At 40.5% G+C, this 26,143-nt stretch overlaps 1 protein-coding gene across 1 annotated transcript in view; it reads left to right on the top strand.

The window, feature by feature from the left end:
- The window catches only part of lrrc9 (leucine rich repeat containing 9), a 187,430-nt gene that overhangs the window by 94,054 nt on the left and 67,233 nt on the right, over positions 1-26,143 (top strand). The window contains exons 17-20 of the mRNA XM_048538501.2: positions 3,421-3,540; positions 5,957-6,148; positions 8,559-8,684; positions 24,925-25,065. Coding sequence (XP_048394458.1) covers positions 3,421-3,540; positions 5,957-6,148; positions 8,559-8,684; positions 24,925-25,065 — 579 coding nt within the window. The remainder of the gene's footprint in view (positions 1-3,420; positions 3,541-5,956; positions 6,149-8,558; positions 8,685-24,924; positions 25,066-26,143) is intronic.

The raw sequence follows: 26,143 nt of genomic DNA, 5'->3' as shown, positions 1-26,143 counted from the left end.
GCATGATGAAGATGCTTTTCATTCTTCAGTCTGAAACATTTTCAACCTGTTCCAAATGTAAGACCAAGTTATGATTGGCATTACAATTTTAAGTTGCTATTACAGTGACGATATTTCATTTGCTATGTTATCCATACAGTTTCTCTGTCCTATAAAGGAAATTTATCCAATGATAATGATTTTGTTCTTGAGTGAAAAGAATCAAGATTAAATTCCACTTGCAATATCTGCATGTGTAGCTATGTCATCAGTTTTCCTTTGTTATTGTAAATGGCCATTTGATGCATACACAGTTGTCAGTTTAATTTGATTTGATTTATTACTGTCACGTACTGAGATACAGTGAACAGTTTGGTATTGTATGCTATCCAGACAATCATATCTTACATAAGTACATTAAAGTAATAGAGCAGAATGTAGAGTATAGTGTTACAGCTAGAGAAGGTTCAGAGAAAGATAAACTCAAATGTATGAGAGGTCTGTTCATATGTCTGACAGCAGCAGGCAAGAAGCTATTCTTAAAACTGTCAGTACACAGTTTCAAACTTTTGTGTCTTCTGCCTGATAGAAGAGGGTGAAAAAGATTATAACTGGGGTGGGATTATGTTGGCTGCTTTCCTGAGGCAGCAACAAGTGAAGACGGAATCAATGGAAGGAAGGCTGGTTTTCATGATGGACTGGGCAGCATTCACAACTCAATGTAATTTCTTGTGATTTTTGGTTATGTGTTCTGAATATGATTGTGAAACTCAACTGCAGAGCTGGAAAGCTTTTCATAGAGTAGGCAAGGAAAAATTGTCTTTTTTTTTATTAAGGTTTTGCTCAATCCTTCTAGTTTGGCTTTTGCTTTTGTCTTTTGCTGCCTGTTTTCTTTGCTATTGAAGAAAACAACACCAACTGCTTCACGTTGCCCTTTCTTATGCATTTTCTCCCATTCTGTGATGGATATGACACATTTCCTGAAGTTTGGCTTCAAGAAGTTCTTCAACCTTCATGTCAGTGTACCTTGCAGGTGGTGTCCAAACTTAAGAAGGAATACATGACCACCTTATGCATTCTATTATCAGTCATATATTTTATACGTCCACTCCATCAGAGCAGGGTTGTGATAATGAATACTTCAATTCCAGAAATTTTTGCTTTTTGACATATCTCGATGTTGGGAATTTTGCCTTCTCATTTGATCTCCATGATGTTATGGATACATCTCATGTGAAATTGTCCTGTTGCTCAATATCTTGGGAATGAGTAGTCCATGTCTCACAGGCATATGTTACCATGGCTTTGTATACATCAAGTTTTGTTAAGTCTAATACTGAAATCTTATTTCCTCCACAGCTTCTTACATAGACAGGAAAATACCAAGCTTGCTGTGTCAAATTTGTTTTCCTTCTCACTGTCAAAGACCTTTGTTAGGTTGGCAAAAGCACAGTAGACACTCATCGTTTTTTTTTCTTGCATATAGCGAAGGGTGAGGATCATGCCACATGTACCTCTGCCTTTACCGAACCAACTTTGGCTTTATGGCAGTGCATTTGTACTATGTGGCTTAGCAGTCTGTTGAGCAGAACATTTGCTTTGCTTGCTAGCATGAGCAGTACATTCCTCTGTGTTTGTCACATGTAGATTTTTGTCCATTCTCTTTGTTTATCTGAACAAGACATTCATGAACTTCTGATGAATGATTTTGTTAATTTTACATTCTATGAAATATTTGTGAGAGTTTGTTGACTTGCGACAGCATACCAGATTTGTAAATTTATCCTGGGCTCCTGTCTGAACTTCAAGTTTTCCATGAGAATGAGGATCTGATAGCTTTGTTGCAGAACCTATTTTGAAATATATTTCTTCAAATAATTTTCAAGCTAATAAATACATTAGCGAGTGAAATCTACAAACTATGTAAAAATAACTCCTATTTTTTTCACAACCGAAAGAAAACATGTATTGATTGAATGAATGTGTGCATAAATTACATGGATCATTCATTCTTATCTGACACAAAAATAAAACAGCAAAGGTAGCTCAATCATGGCTTATAAAATAAGTTATGGATAGTATTAGATTCAAAAAGGAGATATAAAATTGCTAGAAAAAGCAGCAACCTGAAAATTAGGAACATTTTTGAATTCAGCAAATATTTTGTCAAAAGAGGGAAAATAGAGTATTAGAGTTAAATTATAGAGAACACAGAAACTTAAAGCATAGAAGATTCTATAAATACGTAAAGAGAAAAAGATTAGTAAGGACAAATGTAGATCCTTACAGTCAGGGGAATTTATAATGGGGAAGAAAGAAATGGCAGAAAAATTGTATACACATTTTAATCCTGTATTCACAAAAGAGGGCTCAAATATCCTCCCAGAAATGTTAGGGAAGGAAGGGTTTGGTGAGAAGGTGGAATTGAAGCAAATCAGTATTACTAAGAAAATTGTGCTTCGGAAATTAACGGGGTTAAAGGCTGACAAATGATTAAGTCCTGATAATCTACATCCCAAAGCACAAAAGGAACTGGTCCTGAAAATATTAGATGCATTGGTCGTCACTTCCAAAATTATATAGATTCTGAAGCAGTTGCTATTGACTGTGGGGTTTGACAAATATAATCCCACTATTTAAAAAGTTGGGGAGAGAAAAAGCGCGGAATTACAGACCAGTTAGTCTTGCATCAGTTGTGAGGAAAATGCTAGTGCTTGTTATAAAAATTGCAGTAACAAACTATTTTGAAAATATTGACAAAATTGGACAAAGCCAGCAAGAGTTTATGATAGATAAATTGTACTTCATGATCTGCTGGAGTTTTTGAAAATGTAAGTTATAGAATAGGTGAGGGAGAACCAGTGGATGTCATATATTTGGATTTTTCATAGGCTTTTGATAAAGTCCCTTTTATAAGGGGTCAGCAGACAAAAATAAGAGTATGGATCATCTTATCATGAATTCTATCGAGAGTGTGGACTTATTCTTGCAGAATGTGGAATATGTTAAAATGAAGAAAAATGTATAATTTAGAAAGAATGCCTATACTTTTGATTATTCCTGATGTTGTATTAATTTGATTTTTCAAATATATTACTACTTGCCTCTAATTTATTTTCAACTATCATATTGCAAGCAATTTATTCAATTTACAAATAGGTGTTGATAAGTTTGAAATAATACAGATGCATGTTAGTAATACAGTATAGATAATTGACAATTACAAATTTACAATTAAAAAACATTCAAATGAAGTTATTGTCTTCTAAAATGATGACCTGAGTAGTTACTAAACTTTATGGTAACAATAAGTATTGTTTTTTGAGAAAGAAAGAATATGAAAAAAAAGGAATCTGTCATTCATGAGAACAATATGCAAAATTGATGTTATTGTGGAGAGATTTAATTTGAAATGTAATTTTCATGTCTGGCCCAATGCAGATTTTGAACTTACATGGAAATGGGCTACGTAAACTAAAAGGTATCTCCAGACTTACAAATTTGCAGAAACTCGTTATCAGCTTTAATGAACTCACACACCTAAATGACCTTTCAAACCTGGTAAGAATTTTAAGATCCGTTCAAGGTCTAACTATAGGATGGAATGAACCTATGGCTTTACAGTCTGATGCTTGAAAGGTATTGGTAGCAATATAGAAAATGATCTGTGGCTTTACACCTTAGCGGTGGAGCAAAATCAGTGTTGACAACCAAGTATGGCAGGGATTGTCAAATTCCCCATTCATATTTGACTTATTTCATTCATATTTGCCAACACATTGTCCAGCAGTTGGTAAAAAGGTGATTTCAATAATACAGTCAAATAAACAGCATGACATGGTGATGGGGTGGTGCATGTGTCTTTATGTTGCATGAAGAAAATGAGTTGTATTTAAATGTCAACTATTGAGGTTGGCCCACCAATATTTTAGAAAGCATAATGGAAGCACAGACCTCCTTAGCTATTACTCAATCAAGTGCGACTGATTTGAAGAATAGAAGGACTTGTCTTTCTTTTTGGCTGCCTTACAAAACCTTTGGTATGGTCTGGTGCATTGTTTACTTTTCATTTTAGAATTGCAAATATGGGATTTCTAAAGAAAGAAAACGAGGCATGTGGCTGTGTTCTGTGTGTTCCCAATACTACAGCACTGTGTTATATTCCTTTTGAGGATGCTGCCCTTCACATTTCTAGAGAAACCAGGTTCAGAAGACCCAGCAAATAGTGCGAAGCAATGTTGAGGCAGGGAGAAATTTGTGCAGAGCGGCAATCTGAGGATTGTCGCTCCACAGAAGATCTGGGCCAAGTAAACTCCCTGTTCTATTCTGCTATCTCCTCTAAGTATTTGTCTTACCTACCTTTTCTGAGCACTTTGTATCCCTAAATATTACAGTTCTCAGCATTTTTAGGTAAGGTTACCATGAAGATCTCCTCTTCTCAACCTTGGCCTCTCCTTTAGATATGATGATTCTCAGTTTAAAGTCACTACCTCCCCGCTACCTCTGCCTTGGTCAGAGAAGATAGCTGCCCTGTGAAGGGGTGTTTTCCTGACTGAAGGTCTGTGACCAGTGGTGTTCCACAAGGATTAATGCTGAGACCTCTTCATTTGGATGAAAATGCAGGTAGTCTGATTAGTAAGTTTGCAGACAAAACAAAAATTGGTGAATTTGTGGCTGTTTAAGAGAGTTATCAAAGTATACAGTAAAACGTAGACCAGTGGAAAGTTGGACAGAGAAACGGCAAATGGAGTTTAATGTAAATAGGTAAGAATACAGAAAATGGCTGAACCCTTAGCATTGATATACAGAGGGATCTTTGGGTGCAAGTCCATAGTCCCCAATGTAGAGGAAGCCACACTGGGTACAGTGGATACAGTATACTACACTGGCAGACGTGCAGGTGAACAACTGCATCCCAAAACCAGACCAGCTCATCCCCTCCCCCCACTGCGTAACAAAATCAGCCCAGCTCGTCCCCGCCTCCCTAACCTGTTCTTCCTCCGACCTTTCCCTCCTCCCACCTCAAGCCGCACCTCCATTTCCCACCTACTAACCTCATCCCGCCTCCTTGACCTGTCCATCCTTCCCAGACTGACCTATCCCCTCCCCACCTATACTCTCCTCCCCACCTATCTTGTCCTCTATCCATCTTCGGTCCACCTCCCCCTCTCTCCCTATTTATTTCAGAACCCTTTCCCCATCCCCCTCTCTGATGAAGCGTCTAGGCCCAAAACATCAGCTTTTGTGCTTCTGAGATGCTGCTTGGCCTACTGTGTTCATCCAGCTCCACACTTTGTTATCTTGGATTCTCCAGCATCTGCAGTTCCCTTATCTCTCCATTCGTCAAATCTTTTTCAATTGCACTCATCAGTACAACTCACAAGACTACCAGTCTAAGAGGAAACCAACATTTATGCTAAATGACCTGACAGTATTGATTAGTTGCTAACTGGACAAGGATTGGTAGAGTTTTTGAGAAGATTTGTAGCTTGGTTTGTGGATGAGGTTGAAGACTTGCTTGCCGATTCGGTGTGTTTGATTGTAGATGGTTGGTCACCCTGCTAGGTAACATTGTCAGTGTGCCTCTGGTGAAGGGTTGGTGTTCTGTCCCGCGAGTTAATTATATGCCTCGGTAAACACACCAACTGGATGAACAAGTCTACAACCTTGTGATTGGTAGAGATGTTGCCACTGAGAACACTAGTAAATGATGGTAGACGGTTAACAAGGTTTTGTTTGCTTTTTAAACCAATCAGGTTGATTGTAATCAAAGGGTCGTGTCAAGAAACGTACCAGTGAATGGCTGTCACTTGTTTTGTTGAATTGAAACAATTGCAGTAAATGAAAATGCTCTTTCTATAAATAAGGAAGCCAGCCTCACTGTGAGCCTAAGTGACAATCTTAAATTGTTTTTTCCTTTGTTAATTTACTTGACCGTGTTCCTTGATTCTGAGTCTGGTCATTTAAAATTCTGCAGTCTCACCTAAGGTTTTTGGATGCAAGCCACAATCAGTTGATAACTTTAGATGGTTTCACTGGAGTGGAAAATCTCAATTATTTGGACCTGAGTTGGAATCAACTGACTTACATTAAAAAAGAAGTAGGAGTCCTTCATAAACATGCATTTGAACTCCTTACACTTGATCTCCGTCACAATCCATGGAAAAAGGTACGTTTCACTAAATGTTAACAAACAGTGAAATGTGATTTAGATTATTCTAAATTTAAGTTACTTTTATTTACATTCATCTTCAAGGTATGTGTCAATTACTCATGGCTCCAACGGCGTAGTGCTTGCATCATTTTCATACTTTGTTTTGAACAAAACAACAAAGAAAATTACAGCACAGGAACAGGCCCTTCGGCCCTCCGATGCAGATCCTCTATCTAAACCTGTTGCCTGTTTTCCAAGGACATGTATCCCTCTGCTCCCTGCCCATTCATGTATCTGTCTAGATATATCTTAAATGACGCTATCGTGCCCACCTCTACCACCTCTGCTGGCACCCACCATCCTCTGCATAAAGAACTTTCCATGCATATCTCCCCTAAACCTTTCCTCCCTCACCTTGAAATCGTGGCCCCTACTAATTGAGTCCCCCACTCTGGGAAAAAGCTTCTTGCTATCCACCCTGTCTATACCTCTCATGATTTTGTAGACCTCAATCAGGACCCTCCCGAACCTCCATCTTTCTAACGTAAATAATCCTAATCTACTCAACCTCACTTCATAGCTAGCGCCCTCTATACCAGGCAACATCTTGGTAAACCTCGTCTGCACCCTCTCCAAAGCATCCACATCCTTTTGGTAATGTGGCAACCAGAACTGTACATAGTATTCCAAATGTGGTTGAACCGAAGTCCTATACACCTGCAACATGACCTGCCAACTCTTGTATTCAATACCCTGTCTGATGAATTAAAGCGTGCCATATGCCTTCTTGACCACTGTATCGACCTGCATTGCCACCTTCAGGGTAAAATGGACCTGAACACCCAGATCTCTCTGTGCATTAAACAACAGTGGTCCCAGCATGGATCCCTGTGGAACACCACTGGTCACAGTTCTCCATTTTGAGAAACTCCCCTTCCACTACAACTCTCTGCCCCCTGTTGCCCAGCCAGTTCTCTATCCATCTAGCTAGTACAACCTGGACCCCATGCGACTTCACTTTCTCCATCAGCCTGCCATGGGGAACCTTATCAAACACCTTACTGAAGTCCATGTATATGACATCTACAGCACTTCCCTCCTCTATCAACTTTGTCACTTCCTCAAAGAATTCTGTCAAGTTGGTAAGACATGACCTTCCCCGCACAAAACCATGCTGACTATCACTAATAAGTCATCAGGCTCAGCAGTCTATAATTACCTGGATTATCCTTGCTACCCTTCTTAAACAGTGGGACAATATGAGCAATTCTCCAGTCCTCCGGGACCTTGCTCGTGTTCAAGGATGCTGCAAAGATATCTGTTAAGACCCCATCTATTTCCTCTCTCGCTTCCCTCAGTAACCTGCGATAGATCACATCCGGACTTGGGGACTAGTCCACCCTAATGCCTTTTAGACTACCCAACACATCTTCCCTCCTTATGCCAACTTGACCTAGAGTAATCAAACATCTATCCCTAAACTCAACATTTGTCATGTTCTCTCTTGGTGAATACTGATGCAAAATACTCATTAAGAATCTCATTCATTTTCTCTGACTCCTCACATAACTTTGCTCCCTTGTCCTTGAGTGGGCCAACCCTTTCTGTACTCCTTATGTATAAATAAAAGGCTTTGGGATTTTTCTTAACCCTGTTTGCTAGAGATATTTCATGATCCCTTTTAGCCCTCTTAATTCCTCATTTCAGATTGGTCCTACTTTCCTGATATTCGTCCAAAGCTTCATCTGTTTTCAGGCGCCCGTTTTGCTTATGTCGTCAGCCAGTATTTTCTTACCTTTCCCCTTCCTTCAACTACTTTGAAGTGAAAATGTGTAGTTAAATGACAACACATATTGTTGGGAACAAAATCATGTACACAATGATCACTCAACATGTGCTAAATTTTAAAACTAAATGGATTAAACTGTGAACTGTGTTTAGGAGTATAGTGAACCCATCTTTATTGTTTGATCTCATTATCTATTCCCATTTTCAAAAAGCAAGATCATAATCTATCACATTTTGGGAGAGAACAATGCAGGGTTAAGCCTCAATTTTACTGAGTTCCCAGTCTCTGCTCCAGGAAGGAACAGAACCTATGTTTATTATGTTGAATAATCAATTCATAAAATATTAGACCAACTTGTCTTATGATTATCAAATGCAAGAAAACGATTAGCTTATATTTGAGATCCACGTGTCCAACAAATATGATGATGCATCTTTGGTCTGGTGGAGACTGACATGCAGGTCCATGATGTGAAAGTCAGGTTCATTTATTAAATACTACTTCATTTGCATAATTTCATATTTTCCATTTGAAGTTTTTATATCCCAGACGTCAGTTTGGTTCTGCTTTAAAAGAAACTAACTTAACTCCAATAAGTTTAATCATTGTTTTTACCTATTTCAAATTTCTAAACAGCCTGATTTACTACGTCTAATAGTCATTAGCCAATTAAAGACTCTCACCTACCTGAATGGGTGCATCGTAATGGAGGAAGAAACTCTAGCAGCTCTACAAATAATTGCTGAATCCAAGATTACACAGGTATGATCAACCTTGATGTTAAGCTTTTCTGATTTTCTTTGGCTATATATACTAAAATCGGAGAAAATTTGTTTTCAATCAAAATGCTTTTTCTGTTCGGGCTGTGTTTTTTCAAGCATCTTAGGCTTGTTTTTTCAATTTTTTGACATGCTGCTTAAAACATTAATACTTGGCATACAATTAAATATAAAAAATTCAACATAAAAATTGGATATGTCACACAAACGTTGGATGGATATGCCACCTGATAAATTAGAAATGGCTTGCTCCCTGACATTTTTTTTATTAATACTCTGTAAAACTTCGGATCAATTTTGATTTTGCTAACACAGGTACATTTTCAATCAATTTCAGACTAACTATCTCAAATTATTATTGACATGGAGTGAACTTGTTTTAAAAATGAAGTCTGACGTAAGTTTATTATAAGCATTTTTCTTTTAATTCATTTTGGGGATATTGGCTTTGCTGGCTAGGCCATTCCCAGTTACTGCCCACCCCTAATTGCCCTTGAGAAGTTGAGCTGCCTTCTTGAACCACTGCAGTCCATTTGGTGCAGGTATACCATATACAAAATGTGAAACTGGTAGAAAGAATTCGGCTACTCGTCTGAAAGGTTTTCTTCACGTCTTGTATTTTTAACAAATTACACTGAGCAGTGATAGGTTTTTGGCGGTTAATTGGCTCTGTTGATGAGAGTGTGGTATAGTATGATGCTAACAGCACAAATTCAACAACTACTGGCTATGGTTATTCATGGAAGCCTGCTTTCTTGACATTCCCCATGCTTGATATGGAATGGTGTCTCTCAAGCTATATAACTAATTGTCTGTCTCTAGGAAGAAATTCCTGTGGTCTTTTGTAGATTATGGCTAATCAGCTATTGATACATTGAACTGATATGATATTGTAAATTCTCATCTATTTTCCTGTGAAATGAGCTTCTCTGATCTTTTGTATTATGGTCCTTAATGAAACCAGAACTCTTAAAAAGCATTTCTGAACACTTTGGCATTAGAAAGACTATCACAATGTATAAGTTGAAAAACTATCACTGCAGCAAAGATAGATATTGGGCTAGACTTTCTAAGGAGTCACCATTCTATTTTATGAAATGAAAGGGCTCCTTATTTTTGACAGGAGATTTTAATCATTGCTCCTTCAGACATATGAAGCTGGATTTGGTAGTTCCCTCATTAGTGCAGAATGGTTGGGACAAGGCAAATTGCACCCTTTTGCACAACAGTCTACTGTTGTATTCTGAAAGTTAGAGAGTGAAGTTGGTGTGGATTAAGAGCAGGAAAGGGGAGAGGAATGTGCTGGAGGGCGAGGAGTTAGGTCAGGTCCGGCATGGAAAAGAGAGAAATGTTGGGTCTGGAACTTGATGTGGTATTAGGTACAAAAACAGAATTTGCTGGAAAAGCTTGGCAGGTCTGACAGCAGCTGTGAAGAGAAATCAGTTAATGTTTCGGGTCCAGTGACCCTTCCTTAGAACTGGATATGATATTGGGTCCATGGAGGAATAGGGGTGCTGTGAGGTCAGGGTCTGAGAGGGATAGCTGGGGTATGTGAGGAGGCCAGTATTTGGTCCACTGAAAACTTAAACAGGAGTTAGACTATGTGTTTATAGCTTAACTTTTCTGAGTAACTGTTCACTTATTTTCATCAGAACACTTTGAACTTTATAATCAAAATGGATACTTGTGAAGAGATCCAAGCATAGCGGAATTGCCCAAATGATTCTTCAATTTTCCAGGCAATTCCTTCGAGTCTACTGCCGTCAGGATTCTCCAATGTATGCTGGAATGATATTCTGGTCATCAGAAAATCCAGGCCATTGTTTGGATTGGGATTGGTTGGGGGGGAAGTGTGTAAGGACAGGGGATTTGGCAGAGGAAGTGGCAGGGTTTGTTGCGTCGTATTCATAACCATGTTTGGTCAGAGAAGTAGGTTTTAAAGAACAAAAACACCAGAACCTGGTGAACTTTTTCTCAAGTCTCATTAGACTCAAAATGGTAGCTTTGTTTCTCCCTCCACAGATGCTAACAGACCTGTTGAGATTCTGCAGAACTTCTGTATTGTTATTTGATCCTTAACGTCTGCAATGCTTTGCTTTTATTAAGTTTCAAGGAAGGTCTCAGAAGAGAAGAGTGAGGTAAACAGGGCTGAGGAGTTCCTGAGTTTAGATACTAGATGCCTCACGAAGATTGAGGAGCTAAGTGGGTGATGATGCTGTCACTTTAAAAAGGTTATTTTGTCCTGGGTTTTTTTTTGAAGAGAGGTTGTGAAGGCAAAAGTATTGCACTAGCTACTGAAAACGGCTTAAATAAATAACTTAGGAAGCCTTTAGGTTTTTTTTAAATAGCTGTAATAACAGAAGGGGAATGACCAGTTGTCTCAGAGCAGGCTTTGTAGCTTTTGTTTTTGGCTTTAGCAGTCAGAAGCTGTTTGGGGTCCCATAAGACTTGGAGCTTCAGTGAATGATTCCTAACTGCTACTTTCTCTGAAATCTGTCTTGATGTCGTTTCCTCCTGAATTCAAAACTGCATGTAAGAATCTACCTTTTTGACAAGGGTTGTGTTTATGGAATGTTACTATGTTGGAACAGTTATTTAGTAATAAGTGCTATATCTGTTGTTTGGTTAAATTTTACAATAGTTGTTATTTTAAATTCCTTTCATTTGTTTGTATTTTCACTATAGTGTGTAAGCAGTTATGTTTTGCTTAATGTCAAGTAGTTTGAACAGTTGCATCACTCTACACACCTACCTTTAAGAAAAGAAAATGTAGGGGTCTAGGCTACCTTCTCAAAATATTTTAGGACGCCTGGTTTGGGTCACAGCAAGTATCAATTGTGGGAAGTTTCATGAAGAGTTATTCTCTGTAGATCTGGTGAGTCTAATGCATGTAATTGTATAGTGCTCACCTCAGTTAATATGAATCATGCCTCCATGGTTTACTCTCATGCCAGTCAGCAGTGAAAGTGATCACCACTGCTAGGACTTTATAGGTTTCCTACTGCCAGCAACATATTTAAAGTCCAAATGTGGACCTGTTCAAATACTGCAAGCCAGGAAATAGACTTCATAGTTTCAATGTGTGAAAAGCTGCACACAAGATGGCTGCTGAGGAAAGTTAGCACCCTGCTTTGCTGTTAGAGAATTCAAGGCCCTGGTGAACAGGCTGATAGAGAGGAGGGCCAATATATTTATTCAAAATTGCCACAGGAAACTACACCACTTAGACCCTGCCAGCTTGAAACAAATTTGCCACCTGAGTCAATGTAGTGTCCAAGATCTGAAGAAATTCCCAACAATGCTGCAAGTAATGTAATGATCTTCTGCACTCTTAAAAGTAAGTGCCATCACTTCTGCTCTCTTCTTCTCCTCGCTTGCTCCGTCTCTACCACTGCACACAGCTCCCATCAAGGCTCTTGGCATCTTCCCTAAATCACTCTTACTCACCATATCCCCAAGCTACATAACCTACTTGCTTGCTGCATTTCTTACTCACAAGGAACACATCATCACCTTTCCCACACCAGCACTAATATTAACAGCAATGCTCTCCACTTTCACCTTACTCAATCCCTGCAACTATTTCAGTCAAAAAAACAACCCACCATAGGGCAAGGAGGGCCAAGACAGGCGTGGAGTACTCAAAATTCATCTCTTTACCCGCTATGAGGACAGAATCCAAACCTAAATGGGATGATGTGATGATGTTGAGACTCAGTTATCAGCACCTAGAATATAGAACAGTATAGCAGAGGAACAGGCCCGTTGACTGAACATTTCTGTGCTGATCATGATGCCATTCTAAACTAATCCCATCCATCTGCACATGGTCTATATACATCTATTCCCTGCATGTTCATGTGTCTGTCTAAATGCCTCTAAAACATTGCTATGTATCTGCTTCTACCACGTCCCCTGGCAGTGCGTTACCCTCTGTGTAAAGAAATGTTGCTTTGCACATCTCCTTTAAACCAACATCTGTTGCGTTTAACATTTTCATCCTGGAAAAAGACTCCAACTACCCATATTATACTTGTCTCCCATAATTTTATATGCTTCTGTGAAGTCATCCCTTGGCCTGCAACTCTTTTGGGAAGAGTATCCAAGTTTGTCCCACCTTTCCTTACAGCTACTACACACCAATCCAGGCATCTCCAGCAACCACCGAGAAACAGATATCCATTTCAAGTCCACCGACTCTCACAGCTACCTAGAATACACCTCTTCCCACTCACCTTCCTGCAAAAATGCCATCACCATTCCCAATTCCTTCACCTCCGCCGCATCTGCTCCCAGGATGAGGCACTCCACTCCTGTACATCTCAGACGTCCTCGTTTTTCAAGGACTGCAACTGCCCCCAGTGGCCAATAACAGCCTCGACCATGTCTCCTGCATTTCCTGCAACTTATTCCTCACACCCCCTCCCTGCAATAAAAACCAAAACAGAATCACCCTCATCCTCACATACCATGCCACCAACTTCCGGATCCAACACATCATCCTCCGACACTTCCGCCATCTGCAATCGACCTCACCACTAAAGAGATTTTTCCCTCCCGACGCTTATCTGCCTTCCTGAGGGACCGCTCTCTCCATGACTCCCTTGTCCGCTCCACACTTCCCTCCAGTCCCACAACACCCGGCACTTTTCCCTGCAAGTGCAGGAAGTGCTACACCTGTCCCTACACCTCCCCCCTCCCCACCATCCCAGGCCCCAAGAAGACTTCCCACATCAAGCAGATGTTCACCTGCACATCTGCTAATATGGTATATTGCATCTGTTGATCCCGTTGTGGCCTCCTCTACATTGGGGAAACCAAGTGGACGCTTGGGGACTGCTTTGCAGAACACCTACTAAATACCTGCACCTCGCAGTGACCATTTCAGCTGCCCCTCCTATTCCACAGACAACATGTCCATCCTGGGCCTCCTGCAGTGCCACAACGATGCAACCCAAAGGTTGCAGGAACAGCAACTCATATTCTGCTTGGGAACCCTGCAGCCCAATGGTATCAACGTTGACTTCACAAGCTTCAAAATCCCCCATCCCCCTACTGCATCCCAAAACCAGCCCTGTTTATCCCCGCCTCCCTAACCTGTCCTTCCTCCCACCTATCCCCTCCTCCCACCTCAAGTCCCACCCCCATCTCCTACCTACTAACCTCATCCCGCCCCATTGACCTGTCCGTCCTCCCTGGACTGACCCATCTCCTCCCTACCTCCCCACCTTTACTGGCTCCATCCCCGCCCCTTTGACCAGTCTATCTCCTCTCCACCTATCTTCCCCTCTATCCATCTTCAATCCGCCTCCCACCCTCCCTATTTATTTCAGAACCCCCTTCCCCTCCCCCATTTCTGAAGAAGGGTCTCGGCCCGAAACATCAACTTTTCTGCTCCTATGATGCTGCTTGGCCTGCTGTGTTCATCCAGCTCTACACCTTGTTATCTCGGATTCTACAGCATCTGCAGTTTCTACTATCTCTGAAACATCCTGGCAAAGTTCTTTTGCACCCTCTCCAAAGACTCCACATCCCTCCTCCAGTGTGCTGACTAGAATTGCATGCAATAATCCAAAAGTGGGTGACTGAAGTTTTATTTAGCTGTAGCATGACTTTTACATGTCGGCTTTTACAGTTGATGCCCTGAACAATGAAGGCAAACCGTACCATATGTCTTCTTTACCACATTATCCATTTGTGTTGCTGCTTTCAGGGAGCCATGAACTTGTGCCCTAGATCCCTTTGTGTATCAATGCTCTGAAGGAACCTGCCCTTTATTGTATATTTTTCTAATGCACTTGCTTCCCCAAAAGGTATCACCTTACATTTGTCCAGATTAAACTCATCTAACCATTAAACTCCACCCAAATTTCCAACTGATCTACATCTTGCTGTATCCATTGAGAAACTTCCTAACTACCACAACTCTACCAATTTTCATGTTGTCTGCAAACTGACTCATCAGACCAACTACATTTTCATCCAAATAATTTCTAACACTGACCCTTGCTGAACACCATTGGTCACAGACCTCCAGTTACAAAAACACCCCTCCACAACTACCTCCTGTCCTCCATGACGAAGAAAATTTTGTATCCAACTTACCTTCTCACTATGGATCCCATGTGACTTAATCTTCTAGAAAGCCTGACATGACAGACCTTGTCAAATGCTTTAATAACGTTCATGTAGACAATATCCACTGCCATATCCTCATCAACTATCTTTGTCATTTCCTCAAATAAACTCAATCACATTTGTGTGGCAAAACATCCCCCGTATAAAGCCACATTGATTACTCTTAATAAATCCATTTTTATCTAAATGTAAGTAAATCCTGTCCCTAAGAGTCTTCTCCAACAATTTCCCTACCACTGATTTAAGGCTCACCAGTCTATAATTTCCTGGATTATTCCTGTTGGGCTTCTTAAATAAAGGCTATTCTCCAGTCTTTTGGAACTTCACCTTTGGCTAAGGAGGATACAAAGTTTTGTCAAAGACCCAGCAATCTCCTCCCTTGCCTCACTCAGTATACTCAGATTGATTCCATCAGGCCCTGTGGATTGATCTAACGTCATCTAACAAACCCAACATCACCACCTCCTTAACGGCCACGTACCGTAGAATATCAACAAACCCATCCTTAATCTTACCGTCATCCATGTTCTTCTCATTGGTGAATACCAATTTGAGATATTTATGAAAGACCTTGCCCACCTTCTCTGGCTCCATGCGTAAATACCCTCTTTGTCCTTGAGTGGACCGACCCTTTCCCTAACTATGCTCTTGCTCCTTATGTACATATTCTCCTTAATCTGACTTGTCAGTGGCCCCTTTTAGCCCTCCTATATCCTTGTTTAAGTTCTTTCCTGCTTCCTTCAGATAAGGGCCTTGTCTGAGTTCAGTCACCTTAACCTCTCATATGTTTCTTTTGTTCTTTTTGACTAAACTTTTATTATCAGTTGTCATCCATGGCTATCAAATCTTGCTGTCCTTATATTTCAACCTTAGAGGAATATGATGGTCCTGAATTCTGATTAACTGACCTTTAAAAAACTCTGTGTTTGTGGATTTACCCTCAAACAGCTGCCCTCAATCTAATTTCTCCAGTTTGCACCTAGTACTGTTGTAACTAGCCTTCTCCTTATTTAACACTTTCACCCAAGGCCCATTATTATCCTTGTCTTAATGACATAAGACTTGTCATATTGACATAATGACATAAGACTTGCACTAATTTCCCAATGCCACCACCGTTCTGTTAATATGCCCAAATTTCTGCCACTTGCACCTCTACCACACATCGTTTTCATTCCTGTCTTTTGCAGGCATAAGCAGCATCCATGCGGCCCCTGTCGTAAACAGACCAACTCATTTGGACATCATAAGCTTTTTCACTCTGAGGAAGAAGCCACAGGTCCCTCAGAAGATGCACCTTCATCTTCTGCAACCTTTACAGTCCATCTCATGTGTGAGCAACACCAGTGGCTGGGTGACAGGGGAGTGAGAGATGTTGACCTCACTGCAGACACTCCTTCCTCCCAAGGAATCAGAACAGTGCCAGTAGGTATACTGCCAGATGGAGAGCTATATACAGCCACCACATCCCCTCTGCCAAAGTGTCCTCTTAGGAGATTGCTAAATTGCCCAGTCCATCCATTCTGATTGCATCCCTTAACCTTGCAGAATTTCATCCAAGGATGGTGAGCCTACATCTGGGCTATCTAGCCACAATTGCTCCACATTATCTACCTAAAACTCCAAGGCTGACAAGGTCTGCTATAGACCAGGCTCCATCTAAGCCAGCTGTAGACCTCAGGACTGTAACTAAATTCAGTGCGAAGGAAAGGAAAAAGAAAACTTTAAAAGGGCATTAGGTGTCACAGTGAAATGGTCACAGTAAATAGAACATCACACTTGTAACTAATGTCCATTTATAATAATGTTCATTTTTCATCACTATCTGTGTGATTGACTGTCCTTTTTGCTGTAGCAACAAGCATCACACAATCTTATAAACCTCTCTAGAAGATCACTGTATGTTACCATAGCACCCATCTTAGTGTAAAATCTTGTCATTATTGAATGAGGCAGCATCTGATGGTGTGAAGGCTTCTGTGAGTTTGTAATTTTAATTTATGAAAAAGGAAAAGCAAAGAACAAAAAACCACTAAAATACATTTGCAATTGAGATTAAACAGGGGATGCCTGCCTTTGCAATATTAACACATTTACAGTCAACGAATGTTGACTAAACATCCAGTCTGGGGACCTGGGTTTGAATCTACCATGGCTGATGGTGGAATTTGAATTCAATAAAAAAATCTGAAATTAAGAATGTACTGATGACCAGCAAACAAATGTCAATTGTTAGAAAAGCTAATCTGGATTGCTAATGTCTTTCAAAGAAGGAAATCTGCCACCTTTACCTGGTCTGGCCCATATGTAATTCCTGACCCACAGCAATGCGATTGACTCTCACTATCCTTTGAAATGGCCTTGCATGCCATTCAGTTGTATCAATCGCTACAAAGTCTCAACAAAGAAATGAAACTGGATGGATAACATGGCATTGACCTAGGCAGGGTAAAAGACAACAGCAGAACACCCCTGTCAACGCTTACTGATGTCCCTGGCTAGTGTCTGAAAGACTACTCAAACAATAGTCGACATAGTTGTGCTCATGGAATCATACCCAATAGACAATGCTCCAGACACCACCATCACGATCTCTGGAAATGTTCTGTCCTATCAGCAGGGACACAGTCAGGAGAGAGTTGTCCTCGGAATCTTCAACATTGACTCCAGACCCCAAGTAGTCTCATGGCTTCAGATTAAATGTGTTCAAGGAAACATCCTGCTGATTACACATACTGTCCTCTCTCAGTTGTTGATTCAGTGTCCCTCCATCTAGAAAAAGCACTGAGGGTGACAAGGGAATAAAATGTATTCTGGGTGGGAACATTTCAATATCTACCACCAAGAGTGGCCCCGCAGCCAGATTACTGATTGAGCTGGTTGTGTCCCAAAGGACATAGCTGCTAGATTCGGTCTCGGTGGTGAGGCATCCAACAAGAGGGAAAAGCATACAATTTTTACAATCATTTTTACAATCTGTCAGCTGCAAATTCATCTATCCATGATAGTATTGGTAAGAGTGACCACTGCACAATTCTTGTGGCGATGAAGTATCACCTTCACATTTAAGATACCCTCCATTGTGTTATGTGGCACTATCACAGTGCTAGATGGGTCAGATTTTGAGTAGATCTAACAATACAAGACTGGGCATCCATGAGGCGCTATGGGCCATCAATAACAGCTGAATTGTACCTCAGCACAATCTGCAACCTCGTGGCCCAGCATATTCCTCATTCAACCATTACCAGCAACCCAGGGGATTAGCTCTGCGTGCACAGTGCTGGAGGGTGTGCCACGAGCAGCACCAGACATACCTAAAAATGAGGTGTGAACCCGGTGAAGCAACCAAATAACCTCCTCCGCTAGTCCCAAGCATTACAGATACGTCTTCGGCCAATTCATTTAACTCCACATGATATCAAGAAATGGTTGGAGGCACTGGATGCAGCAAAGGCTCTGGGCCCTTACTGTATTCTGGCAATTGTAGCGAAGACTTGTACTCCAGAATTTGCTGCTCCCCTAGCCAAGTTTTTTTCAGGTCAGTTACAACATTGGCAATTATACAACAATGTGAAAATTTGCCAAGGTATGTCTAGTATATAAAAGGGAGGACAAATCCAAACCAGACAATTACTGTCCCATCAGTCTAATCTCTGTTATCAATAAAGTGATAGAAGATGTCATTAACAGTGCTATCAAGCAGCACTTGCTTAGCAACAACTTGCTCAGTGATGCCCAGTTTGGGTTCTGCCAGGGCCAGTCAACTCCTAACCTCATTACAACCTTGGTTCAAACATGGACAAAAGAGCTGAATTCAAGAGCTGAAATGAGAATGATGCATTTGACCAACTGTGGCATTAAAGAGTCCTAGCAAAATTGTAATCAATGGATATCAAGGGGGAAAATTCTCCACTGTTTGGATTCAAACCTGGCATATAGGAAGGTGATTATGGTTGTCGGAAGTTACCCATCTCAACTCCAGGACATGTCTGCTGGAATTCCTCAGGATTGTGTCCAAGGCCCAACCATCTTCAGCTGTTTCATCCCCTTAGATCATTAGGTCAGAAGTAGGGATGTTCGCTAACGATTGCACAATGTTCAGCACCATTTGCGACACCTCAGATACTGAAGCAGTCCAGATTTAAATGCAACAAAATCAAGACAATATCCAGGCTTGGGCTGACAGTTCATAATTAACATTCACAGCACACAGATGCCAGATAATGACCTTCTTATAGACTGAATCCCATCAACAACCTTGGGGTTACCATTGACGAGACACTGAATTGGACTCACCATGTAAACACAGTGGCTACAAGAGCAGGTCAGAGGCTAGGAATACTGTGGAAAGTACTCACCTCCTGTCTCCCCAAAGCAAGTCTACCACTTGCAGGGTACAAGCCAGGAGTGCATTGGGATACTCCCCACACTGCCACATTGTCCTTAAATTAATCTGGGGATAAGAGATTTGTAGAAAAAGATCAACATATTAAATCAAAAGTAGTAGGTCTGTGGTATTAATCTAGACATGAAGACAATGTTCTGGGGACCTGGCCTGTAGCCCTGCCATGGAAAATGGTGGGATTTCAATTCGATAAAATGTCTGAAATTAAGAGTCTAATGACTGGCTATGCTAAATTGCCCTGAACTGTCCAGGCTTGTGAAGGCTAGGTGAATTAGCCATGGTTAATGTGGGATTATGGGTATAGGGTGGGGGCTAAGCCTGGGTGGGACAATATTCAGAGGGTCAGTAAAGACTTGATGGTCCAAATAGCCTCTTTTCACACTGTGGTGACTCTACAATGACCACAAGTCCCTGGCTCCAGGCCTATCACAACCAGGGTCTGCCACCACAGTCTTGCTGATAACAAGGAGTCTCTGCTCCAGGACTACTGCAACCAGGGGTCCCTGGTTCTGCTGCTGCCACCGCATTGCCAATACTTGGAAGTCTCCGCTCCTGGCATACCATATTGCCGCTGCTTCTACTGCCTCGCTAAAGCCTGGAGGCTTATCACATTGAGGAGTCCCTGGCTCTGCTGCCAGGCCACTGCCTCATCAAGAGTCCTGCTCCAGCTGCCTCCCTCCATGATGTCGATTTCTCCACTGCCAACTGGAAGATGATGAAGAAAAAGAAAGAAGATAAGGGTAAGGAAAAAAGGGAAGAAGAGGCCAGTCTGGAGTGAATGAGCTCAGGAGCCCAAATGCTGTTTACCTTGCCAGCATTGTCACCTTGGATCCATTCATCCTTCTTTTCACTAGCCTCGTACAACCTTAGCAGTCTAAGCATTTCTTACGTCTTTAATGTGTTCAAACATTTTACACTTTGGACAATGCATCTGCAATTACTTTATCCTTTCCAACAATGTAAATAATCTTTATGTTAAATGGCTGAAATAAAAGACTCTCATATTTTGACTTTTAAAGCTTTCAACGAATGTCAATGGATTATTATGCATTTAAATTAATGTTTCACTGTTACCATGCCAGACATAGACTTCAAAGTGCTGGAAAACTGATAACCTCAAATACTCCTTTTCTGTGATAAAGTCTTTGTTCTGACACTGGTTTAATTTCTTAGACAAGTACCCTGTCTGGCCTCTATATCCCTACCATCAATTGCATTTTGAACAGTCTAGAATAACCAGAGGCGGCCAATACGAGTTCATTTATTAGGCTAGCCTTCAGCTTCTCTCAGGCTGCTTGGCATTTTGCTGCCCATACCAGTTTTGCTTGTTCCTTTAACAAATTTATAAAAGGTACTGCTAATGTGCTGAAGTTATGCACATATTATCAGTAAAATCCACTCATTCTGAAATATTTCATGATTTCTTGATTAGTTTTAAGCACATTTGAGCCTTGATTTTCCCTGTCCTTGGCATCACTTGATTTTTTTTCTGTGATGTGCCTGAGATAAATTATTTTTGTTTTGCAAAATTCACTTTTGACTAAATTTATTTCTAAGCCAGCAACTGTAATTGCCTAAACAGGAGTTTTTACCTTGTACAGAATGCTCTTTGCATACATTATTCCATAACAACAATGCTTAAATAAACTACACAGTTACAGATCTCAGTTATGACTTGGCTCATAAGCAACTGGAATGTAACTGGGACATGCTTTAACCCAATTCACTTCACTTGACATTGGCATAACCCACTTGTTGTGACAAAAGTGGATATTTCCGTAGCCTTATTAGTGACACTTGCCAGTACCCCTTCAATTGATCAACCTTAGAAAGGAAAGAGACATTGCCATCCCAATCAATAAAATCTTCTAACTATTGAATTGGGTATGAATCTGTCTTTGTGACCATATTTATTTTTCTATATGTCCAGAATCCATCTAGTTGAAGAACTAACACCACTGGTGAACGCTATTCCTTTGCAGACTCATTCTCAAAGACTCCAATTAGTTCTGTGGGTTTCCCTCATAACTTCCAACATTTTGAATGAATGTGTCTGACCTTGTTACAATGGAAACACCTTAACTTCCTATTTTTACCTCTATCCTCAGTACTTTCCTTCTGATCTGACGTGAAACCTTAATACTTTCTCAGCTATCTATTCTTTACCTCTGCAAGGACCATGAATCCATCGTTAATTGTTGGAAAAACCCATCTGGTTTGCTAATGTGATATGGGGAAGAAATTGCCATCCTTATCTGGTCTGGCTACATGTGAATCCAGACTGTCAGCAGTGTAGCTCTTGTGAGGCCACTGGATTTTTTTTAAGTTGAAACAATAGAAGCCACCTGAAAGAGTGGGATCAAACTCCCCTGGAGCCAGGGTCTTTAGTTTTAGTTTTCAGTAGCTGTTGCTGGGATCTTGAAGCTGGGTGTGGAAGCTGAAGTAGACTTCTCCCTGCTTCACTCTCTCTCGATCTCTGTGAGTTTTCTCTTGATGTTTTCTCTTTGAACTGGAAAATTGCCTGTGAGACAATGTGTTTTTCTGAATTTGCCTTTGTCAGGAATGTGTTTATGGGATGTTACTATTTTGGAAGAGTTACTGTTTAGTAGTTAAATAATCTATTATTCTTTTAAGTTTTCCAATGGAGCTAATTGTTCCAGTTTCTTTCTTCCTTTTGTTGTATTTTAACTGTAGTATGTAAATACAGTGTGCTTTGCTTGACTGGTAGTTTGACCAATTGAATTGCATCTGTGACACAATGCCTGGCACTTGCCTTCAAATTAAGAAAAGGTTAGGGGCTAGGTTATCTTCTTCATATATTTTGAGGGAGTTTGGCCTGATTCCATAACACAACCTTATAGCACTGCCCCAACAAACGCATGCTGACGAACCAAATATTTATGCTTTGGATGTGTAAAAATGCATTCTTGACAAAGTATGATAAGAAAAATAAGATGTTTTACTCTCAATCTCACTCACAGCATTACTGAAAAATGGCAGTATTGGATATTAGATAATGGAATAAAAATGTTACGTTTCAAAATGTGACAGAAACAGTTTCAGCTCCTTTGCAGTTGATAATACCTTGGAATGTTTGTAAGTTGTGTAATGCAGGTGAAAATTTGCAGCTTACCTGGCATTACTTCTGCTTCACTGTGGTTACTAGGATTAAGGCATATGAATGACATGGCCAAGATTGCTTGTGAACAGGATTAATAATCACTGGTTCAGATGCAGAGTTCTGTGATTCTGAACATCTTTGACCTGTGTAAGTGCCTGATTAAGGTATTTGCCTCATGGAGGGCCTCATATGCTCACAAGTACAGCCCGCTCCATCAGACAAAAAAACAGAACACTCATTGTCCTTTCTGGGTTTGATGACAACCATTTTTCACTTCCATTGTGGATTTGCCACTTCGATAAAGATGGAAGACGACTGGTAATGCTCTGTAGAATGAGTTGCTGTCAATCTAAGGGACAATTCAATCCTTCATATCCACTTCCTGTCAATGCCATCAGACTTCAAACACTTCACATCCCCACCCAACCCTTTTATTTAACTTATCATCCCCCCATTTTACTCTCCATCATGCACCCCAGACCAAGAGGTTCGTGATACCAAGAATCATCATGCATTTTTCCCAGTTTAAGCTAGGTTAGTAGTGAATATCAATGACACCCCCCTCACTCAGTACACTAAGCTATCTGTGCTCTATTGACCCTTAATTTTATATAACGAGTTGTCCTTCACAATTATTGTCTTCCCTCAGTTCTAGCATGCTGCCTTGAAACTCAATGATGGACCTCTCCAATTTCCCAATCACCGCTGCGTCCCCTTTAATGTTTAGCAAACAGATCCCCAGGACAAGATGTGGTCTTCCTTGCTGACCAACTTGAAAGACAGCCCTAATTGATGACTGGCCAGAATCCTGGCTGATTTCTGTGCAGCTCCCTGCATGAATCACCAGAAACTACTAGATTGTTAGCTGTAGACCCTCTTAACTGACATGAGCCATTCCCTGAAATGAAATTATACAGAACTCCTGATCTGAATGCCTTAAGCAAATAACTGGCCCTATTTAATCCCTTAGATATTGGACGTTGACTTTGACAGTAACAGCGTCCCTTGACTGATGACACTTCCCCTGACCTGATTAACAAGAACGCCCCTTAGTGTTTAAGACAAGGTCAAATGGTGTAGATGTGGCATTGATGGAAAATAGTTCGAGGCAACAACACATCTGCTCCAACTGACCGTTGCTGGCAAACATGACAGGCTGCTTGGCTTTTGTCCATCCCAAAAGGCAAGGCAGTACAGAAATGCTGTGAGCATCCAAGTAAACATAAAGTAAGTGAATGCACAGAACAGCTAAGAGCCTTGAGATGCACACCATTCTGCAAGAGATGGTTGCCTGTCTCTGTCGAAAAGCAGGGTGGCAGTGGCATTGCAATATAAGGTGACTGTATGCCAAAGTTCGATGTTGAAGGGCTGAGCTATTATAAGTGAGTTGGTGATTGTGCCATGATGATGTGGTACTTTACTGATGCCAACCTCCAACAATTAAGAATAAAGACTAGCTATCCTTGGAGTTTACTTTGAGCTGTTGGATGGCCAAAATGGATGGCTGCAGAAGATGCCTGAGAGCATCAGCCACCAGGTAGCTGCTTAAATAAAGCAAAGAACTGTCGATGCTGGAAATCTGAAACAAACAAAAATGGAAATTATTGGAGAAACTTCACAGGTCTCGCAGCATCTGCGAAGAGAAAACTGAGTTAGTGTTTTGAGTCGAAAGACCCTTCTTCAGACCCTTCTCCAGATAATTGTTCTGATTTTCAAGTTGGAAATTGGCACCATCAATTTTATCTCTGCTGCTCGGGAAGATAGCAACCGGCATTTGAATGAGAGAGACTCTGAAATAACCAGATGTTAATTGATGCATATAGGCTTCTTGCCACTTATTAGTCAGATTTTTGTCTAGTCATTGAAATTTTATGCTGAAAGTTGAACCCTTTTTCTTTGATATTCAGAATCTGAATATTCAGAATTTTCCATTCTCCCTGTATTTTCCTGAAGGTTTCATCATTGCCCAGGTTGTTTAAGAAGTGAAAATGTTCTGTTTGTGATTACCAGTACTGGGATGAAGAGAGTAGATGATGAACAAAAGATCAAAACTGGAGAGCATACCTAAAAGAGATGGATGCCTGTCTGAGGAACATAGCTAGTTCTAAGGAAGGGTCACCAGACCTAAAACATCAGCTCTGTTTGTTCCCTTCACAGATGCAGTGAGCACAGGAGTGACAAATGGCTGGGACTTGATATAAATTAATGATGAACAGCAGAGTTTAGATATATCTAAATTTTATTAATTATGGAGCATGTGAGGCCATCTGAGAGATGTTTCGAACAGTCAAGAGTTTTGCCTGCAAATAATCTGAAGGAAGGGTTTAAATGAGGGAAAATTCCATATAGACAATTTTTGTGATGTAAAGAATGTAATGTTTGAAGATCAGTTTGAAGTAAAATAGGATATCAAGGTTGCCTTGATATTGGCAACCATCTAAGGGATGGAATAACATAAAATAAAATTTTAAACATGTACAACACATTGGTTGGAGTTATCACAGTTAACACAATTTTTACCACTTAAGCTAAAAATCCTTTTCTCTTCTCTACTAGGTTTCTATATTAGAACATTCGCGGACTGATGAAGAACGCCCTCGTTGCCTCAGTTTATTGAACTGCGCTCAGAATTTGACTCAGTTAAGCAAAAAGAAACCAAATCCATCTGTTGATCAAAACACCAACTGGTTTTCCACGGTTTGTAAAAATGTTTATAGTGTCACTCATTTTTGTGATCCCAGACCAACTGCAAACTTTATGATCTGATGAGGGACCAGTAACCTTTATTTTTAAAGTGAAAAAAGATGAAATTACTAAGAGAAATCAGCTGCAAGATTCCATTGTTTTAAACAACAATGATAATCTTCACTTTAAAAGTTAGAATAATAATACTATCTGCAATACACGTGCAACTTATATCTAACACCCAGAATTAACAGGTGATAAGCATAGGTCATATTTTTGATCAAACCCCCCACTGTGCACTTCAAATAGCAAATGTGCTCAAGTAAGATCCCACAGATTTTCTCAGCTACTCCCCCAGATATTGATGACATGATGATCATCACATCACATTAGACTTCACAAAGAATCATAGTTCTTCACTTTTGCTGATCTGGTCTTGAGACAGCCTCTCAAAAGCCACTCCACCATGTTTTGCCACAATGTCTTGCTCCTGTTCTAATCAATCACTTTCCTCTTTAGTCCATAATTTTCTGGACTATGAAAAATGCACTCCATCACTTGTTCACAGGCATAACTCCACTTTTTTGTTTACAGCCAGCTTCACCAAGCTAAAACCTCCCCCAAGTTTTCCCTGAGCTCTAATCTTGCTTGTATGCATTAAACAAGTACTGCTTGTAGCTTTTGGATTCCCATTGTCTCATCTGCACTTCCCTTAACACAAACCATCTGCCTTCGCCTTTTCTCAGCTCTCCATGTCTGCCTACATGTTCTTAGAAAATCTTTCTCAGTTCATCATAACAGCACACCCTTCTTAATGCTCTTGACTCCTTCTCTGCAGGAAAGCTAAAAAATCAGCACTCCTAGCATGGAGCCTGCCCCTGTCTACTTCTTCAGTTACTTGTCTCACGGCTCCTTGACTTTTGAAAGATATGTCATGTATAACGCATTAAAGCAATTAGTTAGTTTTGATTTCTGAATAGATGGTTCAAAGTTTTGGCTTAGAATAACCCAGAGTTTGGTTCAGAAGATAGAACAGTTTGCCCTAGCAGGAGAATCAAGTCAGTCAGGGGAACCAGTCTCCTTAGCTGAA

This window comes from Stegostoma tigrinum, chromosome 10 (assembly GCF_030684315.1).
Source record: "Stegostoma tigrinum isolate sSteTig4 chromosome 10, sSteTig4.hap1, whole genome shotgun sequence".
Lineage (NCBI taxonomy): Eukaryota > Metazoa > Chordata > Chondrichthyes > Orectolobiformes > Stegostomatidae > Stegostoma > Stegostoma tigrinum.
Note: the sequence above shows the minus strand (reverse complement) of the source record. Positions and strands in the feature narration are given on the sequence as shown.